Genomic DNA, 15,961 nt, shown 5'->3' with positions numbered 1-15,961 from the left:
TAGAACACACTGCACTGACCTTCCTACACTCCCGTTGCAGATTTGTTCTGCTGCATTTAAGTGACGACAGAGGTATGCCAGCCAGCACAGAAGGGTGTGATACTGTATATGGACTGCTTATACTCTGGGATCTTAATAATAACGAGGTGTGTCAGAACAAAGAAAAGTATAATGATGACATTTACAATGAAGCATAAGCATAGCCTCACTGTAAAGAAATTACTTTGTTCAATGAATAAACAATGAAATAAAGGAAGCGAGAGAAGTCACCCATGATTGAGTGTATTGATGGCAAGTATATTTTAAATTGTTTAGTCTACTACATATTTACAATTTCCTGGAGTGTAAATTGGAAGGGAAAAAAATACAAGAGAAATTAGATATTACACATTTGTTATTTTGTCTTTTGGCATTGACTTTATGTTTGATTTTTGGACTCAGATAATGTTACTCACTATTTGTTAAACCTTCAGGCTTAACAAACCTCTTCTGACTTCACAGGTTGACCAAGCAATGCTGAGGAATCAAGTCTCAAGTGTTTTAATACACTGTATGGCTTATCATAATTACAATATGGATCAAAATAGGCAACATAATAAAAAGTACAATATGTTGTCTATACTGCACTACTGGACTACTATCCTATGTAAAAATGGAAAACGTGCTGCGTTAAAACATGACAGCATGCTATACAGGGAGGAAAAGTGTGTTAGTGTGTGTGCTAATAACCATGTTGGGAAAGTTAACTTCAAAAAGCACAATTAATCATAATAAATATGTAAATGTAATATTTGACTGTTAAAAAGGTTAATAATTATAGTAAAAAAAAAATTATCTATAGCTACATTTCAGATCTTGTTTTTAATAATCTGGAAATCATGTGAACTGGGATTTGGAAATTCAGTTAGCGGGTGCCCTATTTGCATTCGCATAGCTGTTGTGAGCATCATGTAAAGAGCACTCACACCAGCAACTGCTAGTGTCAGGCTCCCAAACTAGAAGGTGAATGTTTTATTGATTGTTTTAACAAGGAAATATTGTGATATTGTGAAATACTTTTAGTATAGTGTGTGACTGTGATTGTGTGCTGCTGCATTAGAAATTAGGTATCAGAGGGGCGTGCCACAGTTTGGTTGAAAGGGAAAAGGAAAACTCTGTGGACATTCCTGGAGAGGAGTACTGGACCCTAGGTGGAGGAAAAGTTGCAGTCATTTAAGCAACAGAGAAGGCACCTGAAGTCTGCCCTCCGGTAGTGGCCATTCTTTGTGTGTGTGTGTGTACCTGTCTCTGTGCTAGACCATGTGCCTGCTCCTCCTGAGCCCACAGAGCCTCTCTTTGAGTAGAGGTGTTCATGCTCTCTCTCAGAGCTCGCTCCAGCTCTCTGATTCGCTCAGCCGTCTCCCGTGTTGAATCCTGGGTAACGTGGAGCTAGGGGAAAGGAAGGGGGATATGGCAGAGGATTCTACATGAACAAATGGAATGACATTCAGGCTTGGGCCTCTGTTCAGGTGTAATTTGTAAATCATTATTACAGGTAACAACATTATATAATCACTGTCTTATCAACCCCTCACCCCACTCCCTTACATTTTAGCTGCTTCTTACAGTTGTCCAATAATAGAGATCCAAAACTACTTGGAATTAAATATTAACAAGAACTAGGAATGCAACAATACAGCAAATATGTGTTGCAAAGGTTCTCAATATGTATGATATGTGCAGACTGGGGCAAAGAAAATTAATCTTAATTTAATACTGAACTCTCATGCAAAGTGTAATAAAAACCTGTTTGCTGTTTATTTTTAGAACCGGTCATAATTCCCATTCTAAAAACCCATATCCTTACATCATTACTTTTAAATTCACTGCAGTGGGAAGAATGTTTTCATAGTGTTACATTAGTACGTTAGCTTTAAGATGCCAGCATATTAGCAGACCTTTAAGAATTTCTTGTCTTAAAAAATGTCAGAGATGTGAGAATTTATGACAGAAATGTAATGATAGACTTCTAATTTCACTGAAAGCCCTTGGAAGCACGTCATATTAGCCATGAGGAACTGCAAAACAGGAGAAACTAAAACTTCACAAAAGATTTTTCCAACTGTTTCCATTCCCAGAGGAAAAAGCTAGAGAGTGAGGAAAGGAAGGAGGTGAACTACAAACACACAATCTGAGAGAGAAAGAGGTATTGTTAGTGGGTGCAAAGGCCTCACCGAGAGGAGAGTGGAGAGAAAGCAGATCCTTCCACACCTAGAGAATAAGAAAGTGTGAAACTAACAAAACCAAAAGAAAAAAGAAAAAGACTCGTCCTCCCATTCACTCTTCTTTCTCACTCCTCTGCTCACACATTCACACTTTCAAGGGAGAAGTGTCCAATGCTTTAACTTAGCTTTTAAAGCATAGTAAGTTTAAACATTAGGAAACTGGTAATACCTTAATCAGTGTCTACAACAGATGCAGCCACGCTGCTACAGCTCGGATAACATCGGAAATTTAAAGATCCATAATTTCGATAATTTGCAGTGTTACGGTAAAACTGCTGAGCAAACATGCAAAATCAGCATATGATCGCCAGGAGATACTGGATTTATGAGAATCATAAAGCTGCTCCATTATATGTTGATCACTCCATTCCTAGGAGCTCCAGTACAATATATTTTAAATTACTGTTGATATATATTTCTACATATTTATTCATACACATATTTATATTTTACTACACTTTGTACTACACTGCATATATATATATATATATATATATATATATATATATATATATATTGCAACTACTTTTCTATATTTTTTTATGTAAACCATGGTTCTGAATATCTTTTACTGTCTGTTTTCACACACTGTTGACTACATTTGGAATAAATATATTTCAAATGTATATAGTTGAATTCTTACAAATGGTACACTATGTTTAGTTTGTCATCTATTTCAGATACAATTTGTGTTTGTTTGTTTTTTTTCCCAAACTAGGCAGCATATTAGTTGTCACCTTTCTTTCTGGGACCACCCCAGCCATGCTATAGTTGCACCTGCTGTTTATTAACAGCATTTCTTATCTAGCAACAAGTGAACAGTACAAACTGTTTGAATGAGGCAGCATTGCTGGACATTCTGAAGCCAGCTAGGTGTAAAAAAAACAATTTTTTCAGGATGGTTGGACCTTAGCTCTGAATGTTAAAATTGTTTACGTGTTTTAGAAGTGGGGGGTGGTGTGTTTTTTTTTCTGTCTTAATAAATTTCTATGAAACAGTCCAAACTGTGATGTGCATGGCATACAGTGTCAGATGCTTAAGATTATTTCACAACTTGATGTGGTTTGAGGCAAGCCTTTTGGGCAGGCAGTTCCCAGGAAGCTAATTGGTGGGATTTATGCTTCCATCAATTGTTATCTACTAGCCTTGTAACAGTGCAAAACTAGAAGATTCAAACTCAGGACGCCAAGCATTTCTTAGTTCATCGACTACATTTGGATGTGGAAACAAGTGTAAATTTCACTAGGTCAGGAAGTAGAGCACTAGGCCATTTAAAAGCATTTATAAAAGAAAAAAAACAAAACAAATATACCAGCCTTACACTATGTATAAACAGAAAACACGCTTGTACACAAACATAGACACAATCACATTGTCGAACAAGACTGTGTGGGATATATCACTGCAGCGTTACATGTATCACAAATATGCCTTTCACACACAGGCAGACACATTCACACACACGCAAGGTAAAACGAGTAAAAGTGCAACCAAAACAAAAACAGAATCGGATCACTAGGTTGGGTCCCTGGTGCAGGAGTGACACAGTCAGGTTGTGTGCATCATAAGCCCGGCACATTGATTGGACCTGACAGCTCGGCTGTAACCTAATGCAGCCGGATCAACAGAGCAAACAGTAACGCTGGCCCAAGTGGGGAGTGGGCAAAAAAAAGAAGCACCCCTTCTGAAAATGGCACAGCACAACCTTGGTGCCTATACCACTTCAATACGTTATTCCCTTCACACACGTACCCCCCCCACACACCCCTCCAAAAAGAGAGGCACGCAGAGATAATTGTGGCTAGGGGGCCATTCCGCACCTTCGTCTCTACAGACTTCGGTAATTATGTAATCTGACGGTTAAAGCCTAATCTGGGGGAATATAATCAGTTAAACAAACTAGTGGAGAGTGAGAAAATGCTGCTTTTCCTCCAAATAATGAAAGAGATTTTACAGACCCGCTTTTGACACTGTATGAGCAATGACTGGGGCCCAAGCACCTCAAACTCCTCAGCTCAAACCAAGTGACTCTTAAAATTCTTAACTCTTAACTCTTTCTTTAAAAAGAAAGTTTACTTTCTGCAAACTACCAAATCTATGGCAAGAATATATTTTTTTAAATGGACTGATGTTTTGACGTATGTTCAAGTTATGTTACTGTCATCCAAGTCAGAAACTGGAAACTTCTGATCTCATGTGAATACGTGCTGAACAAATACGTGTTGGAGTCTGGAATTGTCACGGGATAATCAAGAAAAAATAGGCACAGCCTGAAACCTAAACAGAGAGGCGCTTCCCAAGCTGCCTTTGTTGTCACGTGGGTTAAAATGAAGAGAAGATTTGTTTTTCATTTGGAATGTTGTGAGCAGATTCCTTGTCCGGGTTAAGAAGAGAACACTGCTGCAAGCTTTCTTTGAAGGTATCGCTTAAGTAAGCAGTTTAATACAGTTCTATTAGCTGCTACAATGAAGTACTGCTGAAAGTTCTAAAATATTGTAGAGAACATTTGGTGCAAAGCCAGTCACTCATATGAGCACATAGGTAAAAAAACAAGCAGAAATAAATTGAGTTGCAGGCTGAGTCTGAGGGCTTAGACTGACTGCTGGACATGTTTGTGTAAGATGAAGCAGCACACTCAAGAGGATCAGTAGCTGATGCTATCTCTCTTCTATGCAGTTGCACTCTGCACTGTGTTTGTGTATAGTATGTATACTATGCTTAATTGTAAGTGAGACACACACACACACAGCCCAGTTTGTTGTTGTTTGTGTTGGTATTTTCCTAATGGGCTATGTGATGACCAACTCAGAAAGCACCCTTATTTAAGCAAAGGCTGTAGGAAAAAGGAGTCACTTGCCAACAAATGTATACATGCATTCACATTCACTGCACAAACTGCATTAAAAACTCTCAAATGTTATGCAGACAGATGGCAATCATGAACATCGCCTAAAATGTAGAGCTTGTATGATGTGCCAAATGCATCAAAAAGCCATGATGTATTAAGAAATGTACTGTAATGAAATATATTTATCAAGAAATAACAGGAGGAATTTCTAGTAAATTGATCAATTAATCAGCAATTATGCTGTATTTGAAGCTTAACCAAGTGTTCACAATGGATTCAGAACAAACGTTTCATTGCGTTTTTGCATGACAGTGACAAGGACAGTCTTACAGGAAAAAGAAATCTCACAGAGGTACAAAACAATTAAGCATTCTATGGTATAAGGTATAAACTTTAGAATGCATGTGTTGCAGTAGTTCTCAGACATTCTGTAGATTTAAACTACTGTAAGCTACACTTTAAATACATACATGAAAAAGAGTCACTAGATGCAGTAAAGATTTACTCATTCAGAACAAGCTCAGAATGATGGTGATTAAGAGTTACTAGGGGCCTCACTTACAAATTGTACTTAAATTTCTATACTAAATATATTCTTAAGAAAGCTCTTTGTATTGGAGTCTGATTGGTGGAGAAGCGTTCTAATCACGTTGTGACATTAGTGATAACAGCACAGCTTTTTCACACTAAAACGTGTTGATCAACAACTGACTAGCCTGAGCTGAACCAAAGTTATTTCCAGTCACGTTTTAAGACCAGGTATAAACTTTTATCCTTCATCATTTAAATCAAACTCCCCTCTCTCTCTTCCACTGTCTCCTGCTACCCCCAGTCATTTTTTTCAAGGCTTGATTTCTGACTTTGCTGTTCGTTCCACTTAGATTAGATTGCGCCAGAAAAGATCATCAGAAAGGGCCATGGAATGTGTAAAGACCAACCAAACCAAACACACACACGCAAAAACTATAGCAATGTTTTCATTTTATGCAGTGACGAACAAGAGATAAGACGTGTGTGTGTGTGTGTGTGTGTGTGTGTGTGTGTGAATGACAGAGAGAGAAAGGAAAAAAACAGCTTCCTCTCACCTGTGGAGGTGCATCAGACGGTCTCATTTCTCCCAGCTGAGTGGGTTTTGCACCTGGCAGTTTCTTATTCTGTTCCTTGGCTTGCCTGCAAAACAGTGATTAGGGAAACAACATGAAGTATGTCAATACCCTATAAACATGCCCTTGCACAGAACACTGCTCTGACCTACTGATGCATCTTTAGTGTTAATTAGTGTTTATTAACACTTTATTATTAACATAATTTCCCTCTACTAACCAACCCCCTACTCTCACGCACAGTTTCACACCAATTACTAGTTAGGAAACACACTATCATACAGTCTTACTAACACTGGACAGCATGTGTAGCAGCAGTTCTCAGCCTTTCTGCAGATTTAAACTACTTCCTACCAATATTTTCCTCAGTAAGTTGTACTTTAAATACATACATGCAAAAAAGTCACTAAATGTGGTAAAGATGTACTCATTCAGAACAAGCTCAGACTGATTTTTATACAACGGTTAGTTCTGACCTCACAGTCTGATTGGTGGAGAAGTGTTCTAACCATTTTGTGATATTTGTGATAACAGCAACATGAAACATGGCGTCTGGTTATTTTATTCAGCTGATGGCTATTACATATTTAGGCTATAATATATTTAGGCTATAAACTATGATGTTTTTGTCACATTTTATCAGTGATTTAAAATATATTTTTTCAAAACAGAAACATGACCATCAGTTTCAAGTATTTTAGTCACACAGAGATGGGACCAAGATGGGGTCTTGTGTGACTGGAAATAACTTCAGTTGTTCACACATCAGTTACAGCTACAGCTAAAACTGTCAGCTAAAACTGTCAGCTAAAACTGTAGCTGTGTTGATCAACAACTGAATAGCCTGAGCTGAACCAAGTTATTTCCAGTCACACAAGACCCCATCTTGGTCCCATGTCTGTGAGACCAAAATACTTGAAACTGATCATGTCATGTCATGTTTCTGTTTTGAAAAAATATATTTTAAATCACTGATAAAATGTGACATCATAGTTTATAAAAATAACCAGATGCCATGTTTCTTACATAAACTCCCATCTCTATTTCAACAAGTGGTCAGTCTTACCATGTATAACCTCTCTAGCTGAACTTGGTACTTGGCCATTTCTATGGCTCTACCCATTCCACAAAAAGTAAGCCTTATTGCATTAGCAATATGTTGGACTGTGAACATGGATCAACAGGAACCTTAACTTAGTACGTCCTGGTGTTTTGGAATTATTAATAACTAATTTGTTGTGGAGCTACTTTTTGGTGGAAGTGAACTGACAGTACTAAAGCATTTTCAGTATGAAATTCAGGGCTTCTTTGATTTTTTTTTTTTTTTTTTGCTTAATTTAGTAAAAACTGCTGTATAAATGAACAGTATGCATCACTATGTTGTTTTGCATTTTAGTAGGAGCACATGTACCACACACTGGCAGTGCCACTATGATGCACCACTTTTGTATGCCTGGTTGGAACATCCAGGGGTTCATCTTACAGAAAGTCCAGTCTACAATGCTCCATGTAAGATAGATTACAGAAATTGATCTGGAGACATGCTTAAAGAAAAATGATCCTCTGAGTCATTAGCACAACACTGCTCATTTAATGGAAGGCTCGTGTTGGGAGACTTTTCCTTCCAGAGAATAACAATTTCAGCACTATTATCATTTCAAAAATGACACCACGTGTCAGCCAAGCATTAAGTAATGTTTTTGCATCTGCACATCTGGCACATTTGTCGATAAGTTCGATAATAAAAAATTGTCAACAATGAATCATGTTCCGAAGCCTACAATTACTAGGCTTGAGTCCTGTTTATATCATGTGACCCAAAGCCTGAAAAGACTGTAATGCAGGTCTGTGCACGACATAAAAAGTGAATGAGAGGCGTGAGAGAAAACACACAAGATAGTGAGATGCTGTAGGGTTAACAGCCACAGCAGTGTTAATAACAGTACTGCATAGGTTGCTGTGGAGTACATACCATAAATGAAACATACTTTATATATGGATCATTAAAACCTTGGTTAACCAGGACCAAGTTTTAACCGCACAGTTCCACATTAATGTCAAAACATGGAAAAAATATCATGTCCTTATTTTGTTAAACATGCATTTACTATCATTGATGGGACTAGTCTAATGCCAGAGAGTTGTTAAAGTGTGAGGTGTGGAGGTCATTTGTACATTTCCTGTGGAGAACATCCTCCAGCTGGACACATAACCATACCATCTGTCCAATACAAGCAGTCCTACTCCATTACTGGCTGCAAAAGTACTAAGCTCACACTCTCATTAGGAGAATTTAGCTAAACCTTGACAAAACTAAAGGCTCATGACACTCTTCAACTTTGTGACTCATTATTACCATTGTTAAACGAAGAAATTGGGAACATTTTGGAAAGCATGGGAAGATATTTCGGTTTTGCTAGGTTTGCTAATCAGTTTGCTGCAACAGTCAACTGATAAAACTGACATATTGCACAGAGGAATGCTGGGAGTGTATGTTCTGATGAACTGAGTTTATCATAAAACAAATGTTATGAACAAGGGGGAGGTATTTGATGCCCCTATCAGTGGCCTGCTCTGATCTCTGCTTAACCACAAGAGTATGTGCATGTGTGTGTGCAGCAGAAGACGGCCTTCCTGACTAAAGTGGGAAACACATTTGGAGGCAAACTGGAGCAACAGCCAAGGAGAAACTACTGTAGCCAAACATTGCTAGCCAAAGCCAACAACCTCCCTGTGGTACAACACACACACACACACACACACACACACACACACACACACACACACACACACACACACACACACACAGACACAGACACACATATCTGCACCCATCCGGGGTCGACTGGAATTGTGCATCACTGCTACTTAAAAAGTGACCTGATATTACAATATAGCGGTTGAAAGATGGTTAAAGTCAGATAGTGGTAGACCACCACATTGTTCACATGCCTTGATCTACATATTACACTTGGCTCCGAAGAAGCAACCTGATCATCCATATGATTTAAAGAATGACAGTCAGCCAGAGAGACTGTACTGCCAAAAAAGAGCAGTAAGTGTGTGTTTCAAATGCATGCTACCTGACACTATTATTCTCACTCATTATTATCTACTCTCAGAGCAGGCCAGTGCAAACAGGCTAATTACAAAGCCATCCATCCTGACCTCTGCCTAGACAACAGAGGAGGAGATGATAATTTGCCCCTGAAATCAGTTACCACTTAATTCAACAAACATAAAATACATAAAATAATGCAGGCCCACTTTATCTCAGAATATTGCAAGTCATATAATATGTATTAATGTAATTGTGGAACATTCATGTAGTTATTAGTAAAATAATTCTAGTACAATTCTATTCTAAGTATGCCACATGAATGAATGATCACATGCGCGTGTGTGTTGTCAGGAACAGGTTACATGTAGGAAAGAATAGGTTGGACAAGGACAATTAATTTGAGTTTAATAAAATAAATCTCGTTTTTTCAATATAATTATTTGAAAAAAAATATTTTGAGGGTGAGAACAGGATTTTAAACTTGATCCTGACTCTACTAACCTGGAGGTAAGACTGTCACCCAGGAGAGACAAGTCATTGAAAAGGTTAGAGGAAGAGATGAAAGCAGCAGATGAAAAATATTACATATCAGGGTCTGGGCATGGTGTGCACTGATGATGTAAATAAATGTTAAACTACTTCTAAACAGTGATAATCTATCTGCTTGTCAAAGCATTCATCACAGCTAAAAAAAGGTCACTTTTTCACTTTATCACTTAACGGTCTGCGCTCAGCACTGGCCTGATCTGCAGTACAAGCACATACATTCCAACACACACAAATGCAGTAATACTGACATGCATGCATACACACACACATACACACACACACACGTGATCTTAGGCACATTAAAAAAAACACAGACAGAGTGGCCAGAGTATGACCTTTTCCATATTTGACAAATGGTACAACAGAGAGAGAAAAAAGAAGAAAACAACAGGAGGTGGAAAGGAGAGGAGAGACTGAAAGACGAGGACAAGCCGAGTTTCAGCACCCCTCCAGTACAACAAACATCTACGCACATCTACTACCTCTACGCAGCCGAGCATCACTTCCACTTTCACGTGAAGGCACACTTTGTGTAAAATCTAGACATGGAAAAAAAGTGGAATATCTAACCTTTAGAAGTCTAGAGCTACCACTGCTGTTGTGCAATAATTCCATCTATGTTTAGTTTTAGTACTTTGTTGCTATTCTGTTGAGATGTTATTTTTATATAGAAAATCATTTGAAGTTTCATGAAAGAAAGGCTACATCATCAGAAATGAACTGCAACAAGAGTTCACTGATTCCATGCACACTCAAAATATGAAATAGTTAGTAAAAAAAGAAATTGCGTTTAACATTTAATACAAGTTGCTTATGTAGATTCATGTTGGCACAAACAAAGGAAACCACGGCTGAAAATAAGGTCATGCATGCTTTACTGAACATTCTCAGTATCAAGCATCCATATATTGAAATGAGCGCAGTGCTGCGTTTCATGCAAAAGACATACAAACAAAAACATACCAAAAAATCTGACGTTGTTAGCCAGGTTTTCTAGTCCTGTTGTAACAGAGCAACACAACAGTGGATAGATACAGACATATACGCTGAAGGTTTGGCACCCCTGGTCCCACTACATGTGTTTTGGATTTTTTATGTATAGAGGATACACTTCATATTTTTATATCCAAAATTAAGCATTACATTTAACATTTAATGAGATTCAAAATGTCAGGTGGCAAAATTTTCCAAGCAAATCAATTGACTACAAAAACTATTAACACTTGTATTAAATTATTATAATGAAAATATATACAAAGAAATGTGAATAAAAATATTATTATAAGGTAAGGTAAGGTATGTAGGTTTTCAAATGTCAGGGTGGCACAACTGCACATACTAACAATAGTAAATATGATTTTGCATTATCAACTGGACCCTAAATTACTTTTATAGAGTGAACAAATGTTGATTAAAACAGCTAGTTTCATCTTGGAACAGAAGTAGGCTGGTACAACAGAAACAACATGCAGAAAATGTAAATGTTGTAAGTCAGGTAGCGCAGCTGAAAGGAAGGACACTATATGAACTTAATATCATTTAAATATCATTAAATATTTTACTTTAGGTTTTAATTTACTTAATATAATTTCAAAACATAAGCAGAATTTGTCTTCTAAAACAAGAGAAAGAAAAATGATACTTGTTGTTGATACTAAGTTGTTCTGGAAATAAATATTATTTCACCAAGGGTGCCTGTTGACGTCTAACAACAGACTTTTAAATGATTACATTCATTAATTTCTATGATAGAGTACCATAGACTGAAACATGCATGAAATTTTAACTGCTAGATTTGTGACTGAAAACCTGGCTAGTGCAATCAGGGAGCTACTCATGCTTTTCTGTGCAAGAGTTTTGCCATTGATCAAAATGAGGCTTTTTAACTATCCACACAGCCACATGCATATCCACCTGTAGAGAGGGAAGACATGCCAGAGGACAACTCACTTTCCAAAGATATCCCACATAAAGCCACCCCAAGGTTTAGGGGATGCAGAAATGGGAAGGGGCTGAGCAGAGGGAGGTCTACAGTTGGGTAAGGGGAAACAGGAGGCAGATCTAGAAGGATGTATCAAATGTGAAAGTGGGACAGACATAGGAAAAGACATGGAGAGACAAAAGTATTAAAAACAAGAAACAACACTCAGCAGTTTGTTTAATGTTAAATACATTTTTTGAACAATTATTCTTGTCAAATAGCTTAGTTTTTGTATTTTTGAAAACTCTGTGTGTAAAAACTCTTTTCAAAGGCTTTCTAATTATATACAGCACAGTATTTGATTGAAAGTAGTTTTGAAAGGCTATGCTTTGGGTATATTAAAAATAAATTACTTGATTAATCATCAAAATAATCACTATAATCATTATAACCATTCATTTCTTGATTACTGACATAACCAACAGTGACATACAATTTGCATACCCTCATTACGGACATGAATGTCATGGCAATATTGGACTTATTTTCTTTTATGGGGCAGATTGAATGTACAACATAGACCTCAAAAAAAGAAAAACACAAAATTGGGGTATACAAAAAATTGAAGGCCATATTAAAAGCCCCCTGTTAGCCTGGTTGATCAATTCCACAATCAACTTTAATGTGTAGTTTAGGGAGACTGTGCTTTTGAATTGTTTCAGGTTATGCTGAGGATTTATGAGGTAGCCCTCTTTTTTATTATTTCATTTTCATCTTTGTGTAGTGTACAAGTTCCACTGGTGGCAAAATGACCACCACCATCACAGTCAGCCAAACAACTCGATATTTGTATCATCTGACCATTTAACTCTCCTCCAGAATGCTTTTTCTTTGTCCAAGTGGTCATCTGCAAACTTTAGTTGAGCTTGAAGGTGCTGATTTTGTAGCAGGGGCTTCTTTTCAGTCCATGGTGATCTTACTTGTCTGTAGACAGTGACACCAGGGCTTCTTCCAGACCCCGGCAAAGTTGCTACACCTCCCAATAACTTGTACTTGCATGCAATTGTTTAAACTGATGATCTTGGAATCTGCAGTTGTTTATAAATGACTTTAAGTGACATTCCTGACCTGTGTAAAACTATAACCATCCATCTGAGATCTGCATGGAGCTCATGTAGATTGCACTGTGTGTTGGTCAATCCAGTGAGGGCTGTCAAACAAACCCTTTTTATGTGGGCAAGTTCCCAGCTGTAGTCAATCATGATAACTAACAGGAAGTTAAGAGGCATCGGCAACTGTAAAGACATTGTGAACTTTCAGTACTACTTATTTAACTAATATACCAGAATATATATATATATATATATATATATATATATATATATATATATATATATATATATATATATATATATATATATATATATATATATATATAGCCTTCAATTGGATTAAATGATCCACCTCAAATAGTGCAGAAACTACGGGCATCAGAATGCAACTGCAGTGCTGATTTTAGGCAGCATATCGGCTTTATAATGCGAGATAAGTTTGCATTTCCCATATCATTCTACAGATGATGTTAACGGTCACATTGTACAACTCCCCATTGCACTCAAAAGAACTCACAGTGAGAGACAGCCAGAACTTGTGAAAGGGTTTATAGTTTTACCCTGTGCTGTATTTCAGAAATGTCCCAAAAAGTAAAAACTTGTTTTGCCCCCAGAAAAAGAACAACTCAAAGAAATCAATGAAAGCCAATTACTGCCATGGCATTAAAATCCATGATGAGTCTATGTAACCACAAATGTACATATGCAATCCATTCACACACAAAACACATATGATCCATAGGAGCAATGAGAAGTTAAGAACACACAACGCACCTAACTACAACAAATCAGCATTTTCCAGGACCCCCCACAGAGAATGGTACAGAGAATCCACAACCCTATGCATATTTGGCACCAAAGGCTCTAATCTCAGTACACCCACCGCTAAATCATTCTGTGTGCGTGCATGTGTGTGTGTGTGTATGCATGCCAGTGTCTGAATGAATGTCTGCGTGTGTTGTCCTAACACAGCCACCCAGTCAATCTGTAAATCACTAGGTAACTGTGCACTTGCTCGCCAGTAATGAGAGAGGAAGGGTAGATGTGTTTCTTCACTCTTTCATTCTTCATTTCTGTCTGCAGGAGTGGAGTGCTTCCTGCTACCGCTGCACTGGCAGCATGACAAGCTCCATAAAAGTCGGCATCATTCATGCCGCAATGGGAAATTCTTGCAAGATCACACATCAGCAAATGCACGGGCACAGACACATATGACATACATGAATGTGTATTCTTTAAAGCACACAGAACGATTACACTAAAAAAGGCAAGTGCAATTACATACATGCACACCTTTAAACTGAACCGTTGTATCTGGATTTGAGACAAAACACAATAAAAGGCTGACATGTTTCATAACAGAACACTAAAACATGCATTATGAGGTTTTTAAAAGACCATGGAACTAGCGAACACTGAAGCAAGTTTATATGTAAAAAATCCCCCAGCATTTTAGACCTAATCTCAATCTTCCACAGCTGTGATGTATGACTGATTTCCACAGACAATAGCTTCACTGTAATCAAAAGTCTGAGTCAAGCTGTTCTCTCAGAACACATAAAAAGCTAAGGTATAATAAAAGCTGTAGGTGAATTCCATCCATGTGTTCTTTCAGAGATGGGACTGGCTTTCCAGAGGGAAGAACCTGTGGTAATACATTTACCAGTGCAGTGGTGTGGGTGGAGTTTTCACAAGCTCCAGCTTGACCATGCATGGATACCAGTAAAACCATAGATAAACTGAAAGTAACAGAAACTGCTTTGTACTGTGTTGCTTCATTGTTTGCAGGTTGTATAACAGAATAGCCATTTCGTCATGTCAGTCTTATCGTAGGCCCTGTATTGTTAAGAGTATAAGTTCACAGTCATACAGTATATTTTAAACATTTATTCACATTTATCCCAAGACTATCCTAAACTGTTAGAGTGTAATTATAAGGCCATTTATCCACAGAAATTGTGAACTGCCTGTGTTTTTATGTAAGTGAATTTCACCTCAATGTGCTTTACATTTTTTTTTTTTAATTACTGCCCATAGTAGAGATACAGGGCTGTCAAAAAGAAACTATCAATTTCTTACCAAAATTCAAATATTCAACAAAAAAACATCTGAAAAGGTACATCTCCAGCTATTCCTAGCACCACGTAGCCCAAAGTGTCCACCAGACTGTCCACCCAGACTGACCATAAGTAGAAAACACTATAACGTGTGTCAGTTCTAGGGGTGTAACGGTACATGTACTCATATAAATACGTAAATACGAAACTTGACAGGTGTGTCCCACTTGAAAATTAAGCTGTAAGCTATTGGATTTGCATCATACTACAGTGCTTTAGGAGTACATATAGTAACTGTAGTTCTGTCTGCCCCCTCTCCCCTCTCCTCCCGCCTCTCCTGCTCAGCCCCCTCCTCGCTTGTAGAGAGAAAGACTCATGCGGTCTGTATTTATTCTCTTTATTCTCAATCACTCACTGTTCTGTTTTACATTTACATTTAATTTGGTAGCCAAGCTGACAGTCCCTGTATGACACAGATGAAGCAGGTAGAGATTAGGTTGTAAAGGTGTGTGTGGTGGTGGTGGTGGTCTTTACCTCTCCATATCAGACATTTTCTTGTCCGTTTCCATGCGCTCTGACTCCACGTCTCTAAGAATTGCCAGAAGCCTGTCCACTTCTGCCTTAGACTTCCCTGACTCCTCTTTATGGAAGGCGACTTCTTTTTCTAGAACTTTTAAATGGTCTGAGAGCTCTGGGTTCCTCCGTACTGCCTCTTCAGCTTCAAGGGCCTTCCAACAGACAGACAAACACTGTGATAAGTCCAAACAAATGTGACTAATGAGTAATATAACAGAACCTTCAGGTACACTGTCTTATTTTAGTGGTATAATTAAACATGTATGATGTAAATGTTTCATAATTGTTCACAGTTTACTACACTTTAAATTGTGGACACAGATGTGACAAAAAAAAAACAGTGACACACATCACATCACAAAACCATGAATGACACACAAGGCTTCCTTTAGTAGGCATTTCTCTTCCAGGATTTACAGCAGTTCGGTAGTGAGGGATAACATTTTGCTCTTTTTATATTTTTTTGGCAT

The 15,961-nt window shown here is 37.7% G+C and overlaps 1 protein-coding gene across 14 annotated transcripts in view; it reads right to left on the bottom strand.

Moving 5' to 3' along the window:
* The window catches only part of LOC140557578 (ERC protein 2), a 247,306-nt gene that overhangs the window by 129,507 nt on the left and 101,838 nt on the right, over window positions 1–15,961 (bottom strand). For 11 of the 14 annotated variants that reach the window (XM_072682120.1, XM_072682123.1, XM_072682125.1 and 8 more), the window contains 3 exons: window positions 15,450–15,643; window positions 11,776–11,886; window positions 6,198–6,282 (listed from right to left, as the gene is read on the bottom strand). In XM_072682120.1, coding sequence (XP_072538221.1) covers window positions 6,198–6,282; window positions 11,776–11,886; window positions 15,450–15,643 — 390 coding nt within the window. The remainder of the gene's footprint in view (window positions 1–6,197; window positions 6,283–11,775; window positions 11,887–15,449; window positions 15,644–15,961) is intronic. The other 3 variants (XM_072682127.1, XM_072682132.1, XM_072682134.1) reach the window with 1 other exon arrangement.

The sequence above is a fragment of the Salminus brasiliensis genome, chromosome 6, assembly GCF_030463535.1.
Source record: "Salminus brasiliensis chromosome 6, fSalBra1.hap2, whole genome shotgun sequence".
NCBI classification, from domain to species: Eukaryota; Metazoa; Chordata; class Actinopteri; order Characiformes; family Bryconidae; genus Salminus; species Salminus brasiliensis.
This window is presented reverse-complemented; position numbering and strand designations above follow the sequence as displayed.